Source organism: Neopsephotus bourkii, unplaced genomic scaffold (genome assembly GCF_033783945.1).
Source record: "Neopsephotus bourkii isolate Nb327-2 ecotype Australia unplaced genomic scaffold, CSIRO-AGI_Nbou_v1 NB_1060, whole genome shotgun sequence".
In the NCBI taxonomy this organism is placed as follows: Eukaryota; Metazoa; Chordata; class Aves; order Psittaciformes; family Psittacidae; genus Neopsephotus; species Neopsephotus bourkii.
The window spans coordinates 1426006-1443144 of record NW_026901548.1 but is presented as its reverse complement, the minus strand read 5'-3'; the positions used below and the strand labels follow the sequence as shown (position 1 = coordinate 1443144).

Below are 17139 nucleotides of genomic sequence, written 5' to 3'. Positions count from 1 at the left end.
AAACCAAGGAGATAACATGCTTTATTGCCAAGTTAAAAATCTTGTGCTTATAAGCAGTTCAGCCTCAAATAACATTAATTTCACAGTTCTCATCTATTGTCAGTTTAGTTTGAGTGGGGACTTCCCATTTTGTGATCTGTAGTCTTGGATTTGCTTGTTGCTCTTTTGCCTTGCATTGTACTTATAGCCCCTCCACAGCAATATAGTGAAGGCAAGGCCTGGTTTCAATTGGCTTTTGCTGTTGGAGGGCTTCATCTGTTGCACATAATGCTTGTTCCCTTGAGGAAAGTGTGTTATAGAGTGCTCCTCAGCACTTTGTCTCCATCAGCACAGTTTCAAACCCAAACTTCGCTGTACTCCAGCAGTAAAAACTGCCAGTTGATTCAACCGAGTAACTTAAGACAGGTTTGCTTGCAAGTCTGTAGTCATTTAAAGAAGCGTTTCTCTGGGATGTTATGAGCCCCTGGAGGACTGAGCTTCAAATCTAATCTCCCTTTTACCATAAATTGTTTGAAGTCTGGTAAAAAGAAGCTGCATCGTGTAATGAATGTGTGGTGTTTCCAGGCAGTGCCTGTGTTCTGCGGCATCCTTTCAGGATGAGCCTGTTACTTGATTTGGCACAACTCAGGGTTTGTCTCAGCCTTTGAAAATCTCTGTCAGCTTGTAGTGGGTTTTGAAGTCCTGTCATTTCCTTCCCCCTACAGGACTTGTGGAAGAGGAAACACAAAGACTTCCAGATGAATAACCGCAAGGAAGATATGGAGATCGCGTCCCACTACCGGCACTTGCTGCGGGAGCTGAATGAGCAGAGGCAGCACGGCATCCTCTGCGACGTCTGCATCATAGTGGAGGGGAAGATATTTAAGGCTCACAAGAACGTTCTGCTTGGGAGCAGTCGTTACTTCAAAACACTCTACTGCCAGGTACAGAAAACCTCTGACCAGGCCACTGTCACCCACCTGGACATCGTGACCGCACAAGGCTTTAAAGCCATCATTGACTTCATGTACTCCGCGCACCTCGCGCTGACCAGCCGCAACGTCATCGAGGTGATGTCAGCTGCCAGTTACCTGCAGATGACAGACATTGTCCAGGCCTGTCACAACTTCATCAAAGCAGCTCTTGACATAAGCATAAAGTCTGATGCTTCAGATGATCTCGTCGATTACGAGCTTGGAGCCCCCTCCAGCAGCAGTACGGATGCTCTCATTTCAGCAGTGGTGGCTGGCAGGAGTATATCTCCCTGGTTAGCGCGGCGCACGAGCCCTGCAAACTCTTCTGGAGACTCAGCCATTGCCAGCTGCCATGAAGGAGGGAGCAGCTATGGCAAAGAGGATCAGGAACCAAAAACAGACAGCCACGAAGACATTTCATCCCAGTCTCTTTGGTCTAGTGACATGGGCTATGGCTCTTTACGGATCAAGGAGGAACAGGTTTCACCGTCGCATTACGGAGGGAGTGAACTGCATTCTGGCAAGGATAGTGCAATACAGACTGTGTTCTCAGAGCAAGGAGTAGGGGATGGCTGGCAGCCCACGGGGCGCAGGAAGAACAGGAAAAACAAAGACACTGTGAGGCATATCACACAGCAAGTGGAGGAGGACAGCAGGGCAAGCTCTCCAATGCCATCATTCTTACCTGCTTCAGGATGGCCCTACAGCAGTCGAGACCCCGGTAAGTTGCTGTTCTGATTTTCATGGCTGAAATTAAAACCACTGGGTTAATTAGATCTCTTTGTGGTATGATCTTATCAGTCGGAGATGGCTGAGCTTGCCAGAAAAATGCAGAAACCTGTGTTAGCAGAAATTCAGTCAGGAACGTTAGTGTCACAGCACTTGGCTGGTTTTCCTCTGAAAGAGGCTGGGAGTTCTGTTGTGCTCTTGAGCATACAATGGCCTAAATCACCCCCAAAACCACCACGATAGGAAAGGTTGGAATTTATTTTAGCAGGTGTGCAAACCGATGTCAAGGATGAAGAATGTTCCTTGCACAGTGTATTGATGATGTAATTACACCACACACGGGTGTAATTTAGTCTGAATGATACCATCTCCAGTGCTTCCTGGTGTTCAGGTGTCACTTTCTCATGTGCAGGAAAACCACCGCAGCTTATTGCTGCTCTTGGCAAGAGAAATGTTTGGTACCTCTTAAGAATAACGTGTGTTTTTTGAGGTACTGCTGTGGCTTAAAGTGTGTTTTGCTGTGTGACTGCTTGTAGTCTCAGGTGAGTGGCTGCTTTTAAAGCATATAGCCGGGGAGAAAAAATGTGGTCTTGAGTTGTTCTGAATCTTCAGTAGTTATTTTCTGTCTCAAAATATCAGTTCTGTTTGATTCATTAATCCCTGGCAATTAGCAGATCCAGGAATGCTGCTGATACAGGAGCAGTCTGGGTGCTTTTCTTCCTAAGGACTTCCAGGGAGTGTGGTACCAAACTCCCTCAAGCTGATTTGAAGAGCTCTGTCTGGTGGTTTAGCCTGTGTTTCATCGCATACCAGAGCCCAAGTCAGCCAGGAGGAGGGGGTGTGAGATTATATACCCTTATGTTGCCAAATTCAGATGAAAAAGCAATGTAAATAATACAGAAAGTCTGAAGAGTCTTTATGGGCTGGAAAAGGATATTTAAGATGCTAATATACTGGAGTTTCAATGTGGTTTTCATTGAAGGGGTAACTCTCCTCCAATGTCTTTAGATTTACTGTGTTTTATGCTTATCTGCTGCTGCTGCAAACTTGCATGTAATTATTCTAATTGCTGATGATAAAATCTACACAACAGCAGTTAAAAGAAAAATGGGAGATAACTTAAGCTAAATGATTTATAATGAATCCTGGGTTTATAATGTGTGTGTTTCAGGGTTGTTTTGAAGCAGGGTTCAGCATGCATTGCCTGGTGTGCTATTTGCATGCAACTGATTCTCACTTCCATGGCATCCCATAAGAGCTCAGTCACTTGTACTGTCCAGGGGGTGGTGTGGGGCTTGGACAGGTCAATGCAGTAAACCACATGTGTTGGGGTGGCTGCAGTAACACAACTGCAGCACCGACTGGTTTAGGCAGCTGGGCATGGACTGCAAATGGCGAAATAAAGAGATTGTCTTCCTGGAAGCTGGATGAGGTTTCTGTTCTTTAATTCCTAATCATTAAGGAATTAAATGTAAGTGTCCTTTTTCCTTACAACCGTTTGCAGAGGAGAGGAGGGTGGCTTCGGGTGCTGGCTCAGCACAGCACTGACACAGCGCATTGCCAGACACAAGCAAATTGTACCAAATCTTGTTTTAAAGGGGTTTACCAATAAAAGAGGCGTTTCTAATAATGGGAGAGGGGAAGCTCAGTGGTGGTGTTTGGGGAAGTAGTTTCAGTATTCCACTAGTGCCTGTAAAGCAAAGGGGAAAACTGAACAGCGACACAGCATGGGATGGGTGCATATGGACGTAACAGCAAGGAGCATCTCTGCATGCTTCCCCTAAGGAGCCCTGCACGTGTCTTAGGTCACAATTTCTTGTCTTTTGGTAGATTTTTTTTGATATTTCAAAGGATTTGAGATCTTTGCCTATTCAGTTTTGGTTAACACATGGACATCTTGTCAGCAGCAAGCCTACATGTGCTGTATGTGTGGATGTATGGTTTGGGTGAAATCAGAGCTGGTCCCCCAAACTATCACTGTCCTGGTCCCTACAAGCAGTAGGGTCTCACACTAATATTTCCCATCTCCAGAAGGTGGAAGCAGCCCTCTTGTGACCTGCTCCATCTCCCACGTTGAAAAGCCCCAAGGTTCTGCTTGGGTTGGTTGTTGGTACTCCAGGTTCTTCCCTTTCCTGCTGGAATTCGGTGGTAGTGTAGGTGTGTACCAACTTAGCTCCTGTGCATGAAGAAAACTGGGTTCTCTTGTGTGAAAATGGATGATGGCAAGTGTCTGCACTGCATAATGCATGTTCGGGATGCCTTTAAATCTCAGCTTGACGATGGCTTTGATTTAGTAGTGTCAGGCTTCATGCTTTAAAACAGACTTCCTAGGGCTCTTCTTGCCTTATCCATTTGGAAGTGCCCCTACAGCATTATTCATAGCTAGGATGAAAAGGTACTTGTTTGCAGAGGAAATGGGCATTGAGTGGTCTTTCTAAGTAGCAAAGAGGACCAGAGTTACCTGGAACTCTCTGTTCTTTGGCTCATTCACTCTTCTGATCTATTCAGTTATTTTAAGATGCTGCTTGCTACGTCTGAAAGCCCCCATTGTGGGATAATTTGGGTGCCATTTGCAAAAGCCTCTGTTCTAGAGAACTAACAGTCCTTCTGGCAGGGCAGAAGCTGATTTAGGAGGGTCCAAAGCTCAGTGTTAATGGCTTCCTCCTTGAGTTGTGCAAGATACTCATTCGGTCTTGCTTGCAAGCACCACTGCATTTCAGCAACATGCAGGCAGCGATTTGGAAGGAGGAACTTGAAAGTAACCATTGCATCACCCTTTTCATTCAGTGGTTATTTGGGGCACAGATAAAAATACTCTCCTATTCCTCTATTATACAGGATTACTTCATTTATGTTACAAAGCAGCATGCTGCAGTCACTGAAACCTTGCTGTTGAAACAACTAACAGCTCGTGTACATTTGGTAGTAGTGCTTCTTCCAGTAGGAAATACATCCTTATCAATACAGATAGAATGTACTAAAGAGTCCCAAATACATGGTGGGCTGTACTGAAACATGAGTCTATGGAGCCTCAAAAGGACACAGTGTTCTTTTAATTGAAAGGATAAGAATATTCTTTCCAAATAGGTTGGTTCTTTTCCTGATGCTGCAGAGTCCTTGAGGTTGATCACATAAGGGATTAAAATCAAAAGGAATGTCTGGAGTAATCTTATGAATGGTAATCTAACATCGTGGAAAGAGCAAACCAAGCACGAGATTCCTAATATCTGCCATGAAGAGTGTATCCTGTTCATCCAAGACAGAATGATCAAGCAGGATGTGCAATAGAGCACAAACCAAGTTGGGATGTGGGATTAGGAACCTCTCAGTCCCTACAGGGTGGTGTCAGTCAAGCCCACAGCTCCGTGGGGAGCATCTCTCCATCCTAGTTTCACTTTATTAATCTGGATTCTCTGTTTGGCATAGAACACATGAGGGGTTTATTTCTCATCCTGTTTGGGTTGTTCAGGATGTCAATCTTGTATGAAACAGCCCCATATACGTTTTCCTCACCAAGCTGCAGTAGCTTGGACCAGCAGTTCTCCAAAGTAAACTGAAGGATGGGCTTTATAAATAACAACTTGCTTCCTAACTGAGCCAAGGAGAATTTCCTCCACAGCCTTGAAAAATACCACATCTGCCTTTCAGTTTAACCTTTTCCTCTTGAATTTTGTAGCTTTTCTAAAGGAACATCTTGCTATTTGTTAATCTGAAGGATGTTTATGAGGTTCAGAAGTGAAGATGCCCTGAGCATCTTTGTTTTCCATAGCTTGTTGTCCCTTTGCTAGATAAGGTTTGTACAGGGTTACGTGAGTACGTGGGACTACAGGTCTGGGTGGTACTTAAGAGGCTCTCACTAGGAGAGCCTTTAAGCTGACAGAATGGTGCTGCGTTTGCCTCTCCATACACTGCAAAACTCACTTGGAAGGAGCGTTTGGAAGGATTTATTGATGGTTTTAATGCGTTGGTTCAGTCACAGGAGTTGTGATTCAGGAGTTTCTTTCTTAGGAAATACTCCCACGCATCCTCTGTGTGTTTGCACCCTGAAGCTGGGAGCGGATCCGTGTGGCAGCTGACTGTGAAATGAAGGTGATTATTTTCAAGACCCAACAGTGGGTTTTTAAAGCTGCTGCAGTTTGGGAACTTTCTGCTTTACGGTGGTTGCAAGTGGTGATGTTTGTTTGGACGGGAGGAAAAGCCTCAGGAGTTAAGCAGTGACCTTCATGGGAAGGGCGGGCAGGACTTCACTGGATCCTCCTGGCTCTGCAGAGCTCCAAGGCCCTTTAATATTTATCACCAAACTCTTTAATTATGCACCAGTTTCCTCCCTCGTGCTGCGGCCACATTCAGGTTCATCATTTTCCAATGGCACGGTCTGATTTCAGCGCCTGCTGCAGGGGGTTGTGCTGCTGCCTCTCCAGGAGGACGGGAGGCAGCTGCTTGGAAAAGCCTTTTCCTATCCCTTTATCCCATCTAGAGCTCGGTCTGGATGAACTCTCAGCTAATTTGATGCAGATGAGGTCTTGGGACCTATCTGAGTGCAGGTAGGTGAAAGTGTAGGTGATTTTAAGGTGGTTTTATTCCTGCAAATAAGTCTCTTTCTCAGCAAACTATGGGATTTCCTGGAACTCTTTCACCTTTTCAATGCAAAGTCATCCAATCTCTCCTTGATTATTTTTAATTATTATTAAGATGCTATCGTTCTGTTGTGATACTTAGCAAGCAGATTAGTCCAAAGAGTGAAATAGAGCTCTTGTATAATGAGAAGAGGAAGAAAAACGAGCGTGGTGTTTGTGTTCAAGCTTCAGGTGTTCAAGGAACACTTGAGGATTTTGGTTCTGCAAAAGCTGTGTAATGCCTCTGCCTTTACATGGTGCTTTATAAATAATCTATTTACCTTCTGTTTAAAAGAGAAGAAAAAAGATCTGTAGCTAGCACTGCAGGTTAATATTAATGAAGAAACAAAGAAACAGCAGTGCGAGTGAGCTCATAAGGATGGGTTTGTAGTCAGTGATGGAGGCTGGTGTGAAGGATTATACCAGCATGGGATGGACATAGAGCAAGGGCAGGACAGGTAGGACAGATAGGAGGAAGAGAATAAGGGCTGGAAGAGGGATAGTAGAAAATAAGAACTGACAAGTGCTGAGAAGGAAGAGTCTGAATTTGGTGTAGTAAAGGTGGGACTGAGACAGACTGAGGGGATGCAGGGACAACGTTAAACCAGAACGTGCCTGTACTGGGAATGCCTGGGGAGCACTGAGGCCCAGTGAATTGATTTTTAGGCTGTTGCACCCAGCTATTCCCATTAGAGATGGATGAACCTTACTGAGCCTGAATTCTGTTTTTAACTCTTAACTTCTGCAGCCCAATATTAAACCCCTTTTGCTTCAGTTTGAAATGCAGCCACATGGTAAATAACAGTGCTCCCACATGCTGCTCTGCCTTGCCTGGCTTCCCACAGTGATCCATCAATCCATCTGCTCCAGCCTCTCCAAAACCTCTTTCCCTGCTCCTCAAAAAGGGTATGAAAATGTGCTTTTTAAGATAGGGTATCCCATACTTGATATTCACTATCCATCTTATCTAAAAGAAAGGTATATTGGTAAACTGTAGCTTTTTGTGGGAGGAAAACAGATGTATTGAAGGAGATGCTAAGAGGAGAGTTTTTAGTAGGTAAATGTGCAGTAGTAGCAGGTAATAGTATGTAGATTGAAGTGGCCCACACAGCGTAGCAGCTGAAAAATCACTGGACAGAATACAGTCATTTATTCTTCCTTTAAATGGCTTTTGCTTTGAAGAGCAGGAGTCTCCATTCAGCCTGCCATGGTCCAAGCTCTGGTTGCAATGTCACAGCTTAAGGCAGATGTTTAATTACCTGTTACAGCCACAAATGAAAACGGGGCTGGTTAAAATGTCAGTTGTCAGAGTAATATCTGATGGCCTAAAGCAACCCAGGCTCAAGTTCTAATAGTTTCCTACTGGTAGTTCCATATTTACATCCCTTTTATGCTCGATTTTGGAAAGATCCCTTTTGAAGGTGAATGTTTTGGATCGAACCCTTCAGCTCCTTGGGAAGGGGCTGGAGCATTTTTGTGGGTAGGCAACAGATCACACATTCCCTGCCGCTTGGAAATGAATGACTGCATTTTTCCACCTGCTCTTCCTGAAGTTGCAGTTACGGTGCAAGGCATTAAAATGCTCTTTGCTGTGACTGAGGGAGAGGCAGTTTAATGTTGGTTTTGTTGGGAAGGTACTTGGACACCTTAAGCAGCAGTAGTTGGCAGTGCCAGACCTGGAGGGGTGACAGAACTGGGCTCTGATGCCACCCCCAGAGTTCCTTCTTTGTGCTGAACTGGGTGAAATCGGCTTAGCCCATGTCCTGCATTCCTCTGGCTTCAGGAGCTGCCCCATTTCTGGGCTTTGGTTCTCCCCTCACGGTGGGAAGAATCACTGTGGAGGTGGTAGGAGTGAGTGCTCACTGAACAACCCATGTTCTCTGTATTGCCACGGTGATGGATAACGGAATCGGCAGGATGCGATCCTCGCAGGAATAGCTGTTTGAGTTTCTGTTATTAAAGGGTTAGGTCAGGTTATTTTGAAGGCTGGAAACAAAAACCATTGCTTTAAACCCAGGCGCTTACTCCCTGGCTACACCCTGGCTTTAAAATGGTTCCACCCTAACCCAGCTTTAGCTCAAAGCGCAGTGTGTTTCCTTTCCCCACCCTGCATTCCATTTTCCCCAGGCTCCAAAGCCCTCCTCTTCCTCCTCCCTGTGGTAGCAGCCCTGATTCTGTTAATCTGCTTTAACTCCAGAGATCAGAGGCACTTCCCCTCTCTCAAGTGCCCTTCTCAGTCGTTTATGCATTCCCTGTGCCAGGGCTGCGCTCAGCTCCCCGTTACAGACATCTCAGCCTTTCCCAATGGAACTGTACCCCGGTTTTGTTTCTTTACTGAAACTACAAGTGAGAAATCAAGGAGGTTTGGGAACTGTAACGTAAAAAGAGCTCTCTGTGATCAACACCGTTCAGGACGTTCACTTGCCTATTCAAAGAGCTGCCTTTGCCTTCAAATGTAGTAGGAATTCATCCTACAGAGGCAGGAATCAAACCCAAACCTGACTTTGCTCTGTTGGTCTCTAATTTACTTTGTGTTTCTTGCAGGCACTTGCTTTAGAAGGTCCCTGTTTATTCTGAGGGTTTTCCAAAGCTCAGCATCATGTCACATAATGAGTCCCTGTGTTCATGTTTAATGTGATATTTGGGGGTTTGATTCCTATCCCTTCATGTTGGTGTCTGCTCACGTGCAGCAAGAGACTGTATTGAGGAGCAGCAGAGAACAGAATCAGTCCTTTTAGTGCATGGGGTATCTGACTTAAAGAGGTTAAGGTAAGACTCAGTCTTAGTGGTGTTGAAGTGATAGTCTGGAGTTACTGTGCAGTCCTCTGCATATTTGGGGGGGGGGGGAAGTGTGTTTTAAGGTATTTCTGCACTGCCCAAGCATCCCTGCTCCTGCAAGGACCACTTCATGACTCCATTTCAGCACAGTTTCAAACCCAGCTCATCCAATGTAACCATTCCTCTTTGGATTTGGGTGTTCTGTTTGAATTCCCTGTGGATTTTGGGTGTTCATGGGCTGGGGAAGATCAGTTCTCTGACCAGGTTTACCCCGTAGCCCTGCAGAGGGTTGAGTCGGGGTCACAGACAGGCAATGGGAAAGCAGCAGTGAGCCGCTGGGATTGGAGCGAGGAGCTCCTTTTGCTGACACACACCACAGAAAAACATGTGCAGAGTTTGATTCAGAGTTACAAAACCGAATAGCACAGGAAAGAGAGAGCTTGAATATGGGGTTTATTCTGATACCTGGAGGAGTGGAGGGCATGTTCCTGGTGGTATTTGGATGCTGATGACTGTTTTGAGGAAGACAAACAGGGAGATGCGCTTGTGCTCGTAGCACAGCACTGCAGAAATATTGGTGCAAAACCTGGTTGTATTTGTGAAGAACAGCATGGTTTGTTTCAGAAATAGCATTCTAGAGGTGCTCAGGAGAATGTTTCTGCTGGGGAAACGTGTGATGAATATACCATGGAATCCCAGCCTGGTTTGGGTTGAAGGGACCTTAAAGCTCATCCAGTCCCACGGGCAGGGACCCCTTGCACTGGAGCAGCTTGCTCCAAGCCCCTGTGTCCAACCTGGCCTTGAGCACTGCCAGGGATGGGGCAGCCACAGCTTCTCTGGGCACCCTGTGCCAGCGCCTCAGCACCCTCACAGGGAAGAGCTTTAAGTCCTTCAGGCAGCATTTAATGATCATTACATGTGGTGGTTAAATACCTCTCTTTCCCTGATACTTCCCTGGGTTGTGAAACTGGAGCTTATTCTGAATGCTGAGCACGTTTATGCTATCCACGTGCAGTCTGGTGTGTTTGTAAACCAGCGCTGATCAAACCCAATACAGCTCCTGGCATTGCTTCTGTGTGTAAACATGACAGCGTGGGAGAGCACTGCATTTGCTTAACAGGGAGTTGTGAAACGCTTTAGAAGGATTTCTATTGGGAAGGAAGGGGGTATCTGCAAGAGGAGCTGCAAGGATATATTTAGCAGCTGCTCAGACTGTCATTTCCTACCAGCCCAAGCGCTCCTTTTTCTCTTTTATTCCCAAGAAATAAACAGTAAGAAATGAAATCTTTTTGTTCTTCTTTACCTGCAAGTTTAAAACTTCATTGTTGCACAGGAGGAGATGAAGCCAAATCTTCCTCAACTCACACCAGAACCATCATCCTTGAGATGACAGCCGAAACCCACTCTCAGGCAGAGCTCTATAGGTACTTAAATAGGGAGAATCACCTGAGCAGATGAAGACTTTGATTTCACCTGACTTCTTTCCTCATGGGTTCATGGTTTGCCAGGGTCCTTGAATGAAAGAGTTTGAAGTGGCTCCCACCTTCCCTTGGGACTGAATTGTGTCCCCCCCACGCTATCCTCCACTTGTTCCGGTGCAAATGTCTGCGCAGCCATGTAGTGATCCGGAGGGGGAACTGCTTGGGGTTTAAATATAACCTTTTCTTAATAAACCAGTTTATTTATAACGTATTAGTTCCTGTCTCGAGTTCACCTCACAACTACACACGTAGTCATGGTCCAGCTGAGGGAGCAGCAGGGGAGGATGCAGGAATGAAGACTTGAGGTGGGAGTAGTGGTGATGCTCATAGAATCCCAGACTGGTTTGTGTTGGAAGGGACCTTAAAGCTCATCCAGTTCCAAGCCCTGCCATGGGCAGGGGCACTTTCCACTAGAAGATTTTGCTCCAAACCCCTTGTCCTGTCCCTACAGGCCTCTGTCCAAAGCCACACATAGAAATTTATGTGAAGAAACACACAACCTGTGCTGTGGGGTTTGATGTGGTTTCTTCCCACATGTGTTAAAGCGAGCAGCATGACTTGCCAGCCCTGCTTCATGTTTGGCTGTGGGAGGGAAGGTATTTGGTGGACTTAGCTGGGGGTTCTACTGTTTATGACTGTCAAGTGTGCTTTATACATAAGAAGAGGATAGAAGATTATCCAGCGTTTCTTTAATTAGCTCCAGAGTTGTGGGATCTTGCTGTCACCCCAAGCTTTGGCAAGTGTCCACAAATGCAGGCAGATGGAGGCTATGGCTGGTTTAGCTGACAGTGCTACCGATGCTGAGGTGAGGGGATGCTGGTGGTCATTCTCCTGAAGCCCCTCAAGGCTTAAATTGTGCAGCCCCTGACAGCAGAGGGACGTGGAGCTGTTGGAGCGAGTCCAGAGGAGGCCATGGAGCTGCTGAGAGGGCTGGAGCAGCTCTGCTCTGGAGCCAGGCTGAGAGAGCTGGGCTGGGGCAGCCTGGAGAAGAGAAGGCTCCTGAAGGGGAGACCTTAGAGCAGCTCCAGTGCCTAAAGGGGCTGCAGGAAACCTGGAGAGGGGCTTGGGACAAGGGATGTAGGGACAGGGCAAGGGGAATGGCTTGAACCTGCCCGAGGGGAGACTGAGCTGAGCTCTTAGGCAGAAGCTCTTCCCTGTGAGGGTGCTGAGGCGCTGGCACAGGGTGCCCAGAGAAGCTGTGGCTGCCCCATCCCTGGCAGTGCTCAAGGCCAGGTTGGACACAGGGGCTTGGAGCAAGCTGCTCCAGTGGAAGGGGTCCCTGCCCATGGCAGGGGTCGGAGCTGGAGGAGCTTTAAGGTCCCTTCCACCCCGAACCGCTCTGGGATTCTTTGATTCCAATCAGGTTTCCTGTATTCCTTTTACATTAGGCTTTCATGCATAGATAACATGGCTTTTGGAGTTTGAGATGTGTGGAAAAGCTGTTGCCCACATTGTAAAAAATCAGCCTTGTGTTTTATTGGAAACTAAAAGAAAATAGTAAAACACTGAAGCCAAGAAGCCAGCAAAGCTTCCCTAAAGCTGCTGTGTTTGGGAAAGTCAGCTGCTGTAATAGAGTAACTGCACAATAATTCTTTGCTAAAGAGACTAATGAGCTCAGTGGTTCAGAGCAGCCTTAATCCCTGCTCAGCTCCCTGCTCCAAGCAGGATTCCCTGCGAGCAGGGCTGGAGCCCAGGCGGTCACTGGGACTGTCTCAGTGGGGTGAGGAATGGAGCTTGGAGGCCTCCGCGTGAGCCCTCGCTTGAGGAACAGCAAAAGAGCAGCTCGTTTACTATGGGTTTACGTCGGGCTGCAGCGCTGTAGTAAACAGTTTGGATTAGTGGGAAGTGATGGGAGCTTTTGATTCATAGACTTCCTCCCTAAATCCCAGTAAAAGAAGTCGTGTGCTGGACAGGAGCGCAAAGTGGTTTTGGAGGCACCGAGAAGGGGAACTTGTGAGTTTTGGGGTTTTGGTGTGCTGTGAGGATGTCAGTACTTATGTGACTAAGTGGGGATTTATTTGGCCTTAATGTGTGTTTGATTAGGTTCCATCAGCTGTAAATACTGGAAGCTCAAAAGCCCCGATTTCACTGCCTGTCACTGCTCTTGGCTTTTGAGGAGCATTTACTGTCTTGTGGTTGCAATTAATCCGTGTGTGTTTTAGCAGTTAGTGTTTATGTGCAGCAGGCAGCACCGGGCCTGGCAGCTGTCAGTCAGCATCTGGAGCTGGCAGGGGAGGAAGCACAAGGTGATTTACAGCCTCCTGCTCCTGGTGGCAGCCACCCTTCCTGGCCAGAGCTCTCTGCAGGGATTTGCCACGGAGGAGCATTGCTGTTCTCATGCCTGTGATGGATAAACTGTTCCGTTGCCACGCCAGCGGGTTAGGATTGACTTCCTCTGCCACCTTCTGTAAGGTTTTTGAAGTCTCCTCGTTTCCCTTTATGCCGAAGCATTAGTTTTTAAACCAAACTTCGTTCTCATCTAGAAAAATGTGTATTATATAGCTGTCAGCCACTCACTCAGTAACAGGGGGATGGCAAAATATGTGAGAAGTCAAAACAGTTGAATCCCTCTGCTTAGCTGATACGTACAAAAACTGGTGATGGGAGATTAAGGAAGCAAGACACAGATGGAGGAGGGGAAATGGGTTGCTTTAAAGAGAAAACATCTCTGACAGCTCACATAGTTGCTGCTGCTGTGCTTGCAGCCCCCAGCCTGGGGTATTCCATCTCCAGGGTGGAGGAGGACTCAGTTAATGATTGCCTTTTCCTTATTGTTTGCTTTGAGGCTTTTTGGTACAGCTTTGTTGAGGGCTGGAGCAGCTCTGCTCTGGAGCCAGGCTGAGAGAGCTGGGCTGGGGCAGCCTGGAGAAGAGAAGGCTCCTGAAGGGGAGACCTTAGAGCAGCTCCAGTGCCTAAAGGGGCTGCAGGAAACCTGGAGAGGGGCTTGGGACAAGGGCCTGTAGGGACAGGGCAAGGGGAATGGCTTGAACCTGCCCGAGGGGAGACTGAGCTGAGCTCTTAGGCAGAAGCTCTTCCCTGTGAGGGTGCTGAGGCGCTGGCACAGGGTGCCCAGAGAAGCTGTGGCTGCCCCATCCCTGGCAGTGCTCAAGGCCAGGTTGGACACAGGGGCTTGGAGCAAGCTGCTCCAGTGGAAGGGGTCCCTGCCTGTGGCAGGGGTTGGAGCTGGAGGAGCTTTAAGGTCCCTTCAACCCAACCACTTTGGGGTTCTGTGATTTAACACATGAATGTAATTTCAGCACTAGCAGATACCCTGCAATCGTGATTTTAAGTAGATAACTAAGGTTTCCTGCAGTTACTGCTCCTGGGGAGGTCGTGCACCTCCCTCTGCCCTTCCTGGCACTGCAGTTGCGGTGTTCCACATCTCAGGAACCCTCTTCCCTCTCTGACACCCTCTGTCCCCACGCAGGTGCTGAGGTGACGGTGCCAGAGCCCAGCAGCTCTGACAGCAGAGTGGAGCGCTCGGAGCCCTACGGCAGCGTGGAGGAAGCGCTCCTCACCGGGGAGGGCACGTACATCCCGCAGCCGCTGACGCCGGAGAAGGAGGACGTGCTCCAGGCTGCCACCGTGGCCAACCTGCGTGCGGCTCTCATGAGCAAGAACAGCCTGCTGTCCCTGAAGGCCGACATGCTGGGAGAGGACAGCTCTCTGCTCTTCGAGTACCTGCCCAAAGGCACCCACTCCCTCTCTCGTAAGTTTGTGCTTCTCTCCTTTTTCGCTTGTTCACACTTCAAGTGAAGCGGTGACACGGGCCAATGGCTTGTGTCTGTTTAGAGCCAGTTTTACATTCTGCTTAATCCCGCTTTCCATAAACCAAAAGCTGGGTCTGGTGTTGATCCAGCTTCAGTGTTAACTGCTGACGCCGTGGAAGAAAGTATTTAGTGTGTATGTGTGTAGCGTCCTCAAATGGTTTGCTCATTCACACAATGGGGCTTAGAAAACACAAGGTGTTTGAGTCCTTATGGTAGAAGAAGGAGCTCCAAAGGGTTTGGACACGTTCCTGTGTGATGTATTCTGGGTTACCCTGCTCTTGCAGGGGGGTTGGACTAGATGATCTTCTGAGGTCCCTTCCAACCCTTGGGATTCTGTGAATCCAGACTGACTGATGCTGACATCTCGCCTATTGCTCCTGGGTCTGTGGAAACAGTTGTGGGTTTGTACATGGAAGGATCTTTACTTCTTCGTGGTTAGTTTTAGACCTCTCTCTAAGGAGCAGCTATTGATCGTGTTGTTAGACTTGCACATGGAAATGAATGGGTTTTCTCCCGGTGTCGTGTCGGAGACAGCTGATGTGTATGTTAGGTGCGGGCAGCTGATCTTTCAGCATACTTTTGTATTCGTTACAATTAAATTAGTTGGATTCTTTAGCACACGAAGAAGGAACAACTATTAATGCTGTATTTTAATCATGCTCTCAGAAGATGGGGCATAAAATAGAGCAGGCAGTGGCTCTCGGAGTGCTGCATCTGCGGTTCCAGCAGAAAAGGTCTATTTTAATCTATACTGAGAAAATTAACCGTTAAATAGATTGAAAAGTTCACTTATTTTACTATCCACTGTGGCAAAAGATAGATAACTTTTAATGGTTGTAGGATAATAGGATGAATCCCAGGCTGGTTTGGTTGGAAGGGGCCTTAAAGCTCATCCAGTTCCAACCCCTGCCATGGGCAGGGACACCTTCCACTAGAGCAGCTTGCTCCAAGCCCCGTCCAAGTGGTCAGCTGGTGGCTTGAGCTGTGTGATAAAGGGAAATAAGTGCACCAGGTAATGTCAGTCTTAGTATCTTTGTACAGTTCTCAGTCTGGACAGTAAAACTATTTTAGTTGATCTTTCTAAGTTTAGAGAGAAAAGGTAAAGTTGTTGTACCTTATTCTGCAGCCGAAGTGCTGCAGTGTTCATCTTCCTCCCACAGTAGTTTTCTTACTGGATGATCTTCAATTAAAACAGATCTAGATGGTTCAAACAAGGCTCCTGGGATGAAAATCCTTTGTTGCAGTGCAGCAGTGAAGACGCTGTAGAGCAGTTCAGCCTCTGGCTAGTGTGCAGTGGGAAGAGTGCCCTCAGCTGGCACTGGGACAGGAGGGTGATTTATGCACCGTGGGTTCAGCTCTGTCTTGTGACAGGTGAGATCAGTGCTGTCATCTCTGTCATGATAAACGTTGGTAACAACAGGGCTGTCTCTATCCATCATCTTTCTTTCACTTACTTAGAAGCAGAAGCACCACTTGGCATAAAGACAAATGAGTAGAAAACAGTCAAATTTGGGCTGGAAATTAGAGATTGCCCAACCAGAGAAGTGGAGTTTGGGAACAGGCATGGTGATGGCAGGAGACCAGCAGGGTTTAAGATAAAGCTTGGTACCTTAGCAAAGGAGGTGAATGATAGATCATTGATGGGTGCAGTGACTCAGGAGGTCCTTCCAGCCTGTGTCTGAGATCCCTGTGTTCCTGTCCTCTTACTATGACTTCAGCTTCATCAGCTCAGCTCCAGTGATCTCATCTCGATGGGAGCAAAGTGAATTGCATGAGGCAAACACAAGACAGGTCACTTGGTGTAGCTCTCACACCAGAGCATGGATGGAGCTGGGGCTTGGTACAAGGATTTTTACAGAAGGATGGAGTTAAGGGACATACTTTGCATCATCTTGTTCAAACCCAGTTATCAATTCATTTGAACCACTTATAAAGGACCTTCTGCTGTAAGACTCGCTTTTAAGTGGTGAGTATGAATACAATAGGACATCAAGTTTAATGAGAATCCTCAGTGTATAAAGGGACAGTAAAGAGAGGGGTAAGAAGGTTCTGGAGATCTAAAAGCACAGTCTGGGTTGGTGCTAGCTTTGTAGGTGTTTTTCACATTCTACTTCAAACACAATTTGAGGATGTTGAGTCATTTTAAGTCCTGGGTTATATTTAAGAAGAAAAAGGTGGGGGGAGTAGGCAGGAGCACAGGGCAAGGAAAAGGTTTGATTGCTTTTTAACTCCAGTGCAGCACAGTTCTCATCTGTCACGTTGGAAAAGGAAACACTCCTTTCAGGAATTCGAAGTGATCGATCTCTTTCGAGTTTAAAACTGGTTTTAACCTTAACTGCTGTCACTGGAGTGTCCTTGTGTGTGCTTGTGAGGCACTACAGTAACTGACTCAAGGAGCAGCGCTTGGGTTTATTTGTCTTCTCTGAAGGACACACTTACTGGAAGTGGACAGAGCTGAAGAGTGTATTTATTACCCATGGTAAAAGTGGGATGAGCTGTGTCTAAAGGGGATCTCACTCTCCAGGTCACTGCATGTGTTGAGTTGTCATTTTTCCTTCTGCATAGTTGACACTGTTGGAGGAGTTAAAACAGGAAACCCCAAAGTTTTCCCTTTACCCTGTGTGCTTCTTTCCTAATTCATTGTATGTTGTAATGATCATTTGAGGTGTGAAGTTACTTAACCTTCTCCTGATGGAAAACAAAACCTGGGGTGTTTGGGGGCCGATGTATCACTGTGATGGAGTCAAACGTAAGTGCAGCGTTTCTAAGGGAAACCAGTTCAAACTCATTTAAAATCTGGAGGGAAGACTGA

The 17139-nt window shown here is 46.9% G+C and overlaps 1 protein-coding gene across 8 annotated transcripts in view; it reads left to right on the top strand.

The window, feature by feature from the left end:
* ZBTB46 (zinc finger and BTB domain containing 46) overlaps positions 1 to 17139 on the top strand; it is a 43393-nt gene that overhangs the window by 13991 nt on the left and 12263 nt on the right. For all 8 annotated transcript variants that reach the window (XM_061361386.1, XM_061361385.1, XM_061361392.1 and 5 more), the window contains 2 exons: positions 705 to 1674; positions 13985 to 14266. In XM_061361386.1, the coding sequence (XP_061217370.1) occupies positions 705 to 1674; positions 13985 to 14266 (1252 nt within the window). The remainder of the gene's footprint in view (positions 1 to 704; positions 1675 to 13984; positions 14267 to 17139) is intronic.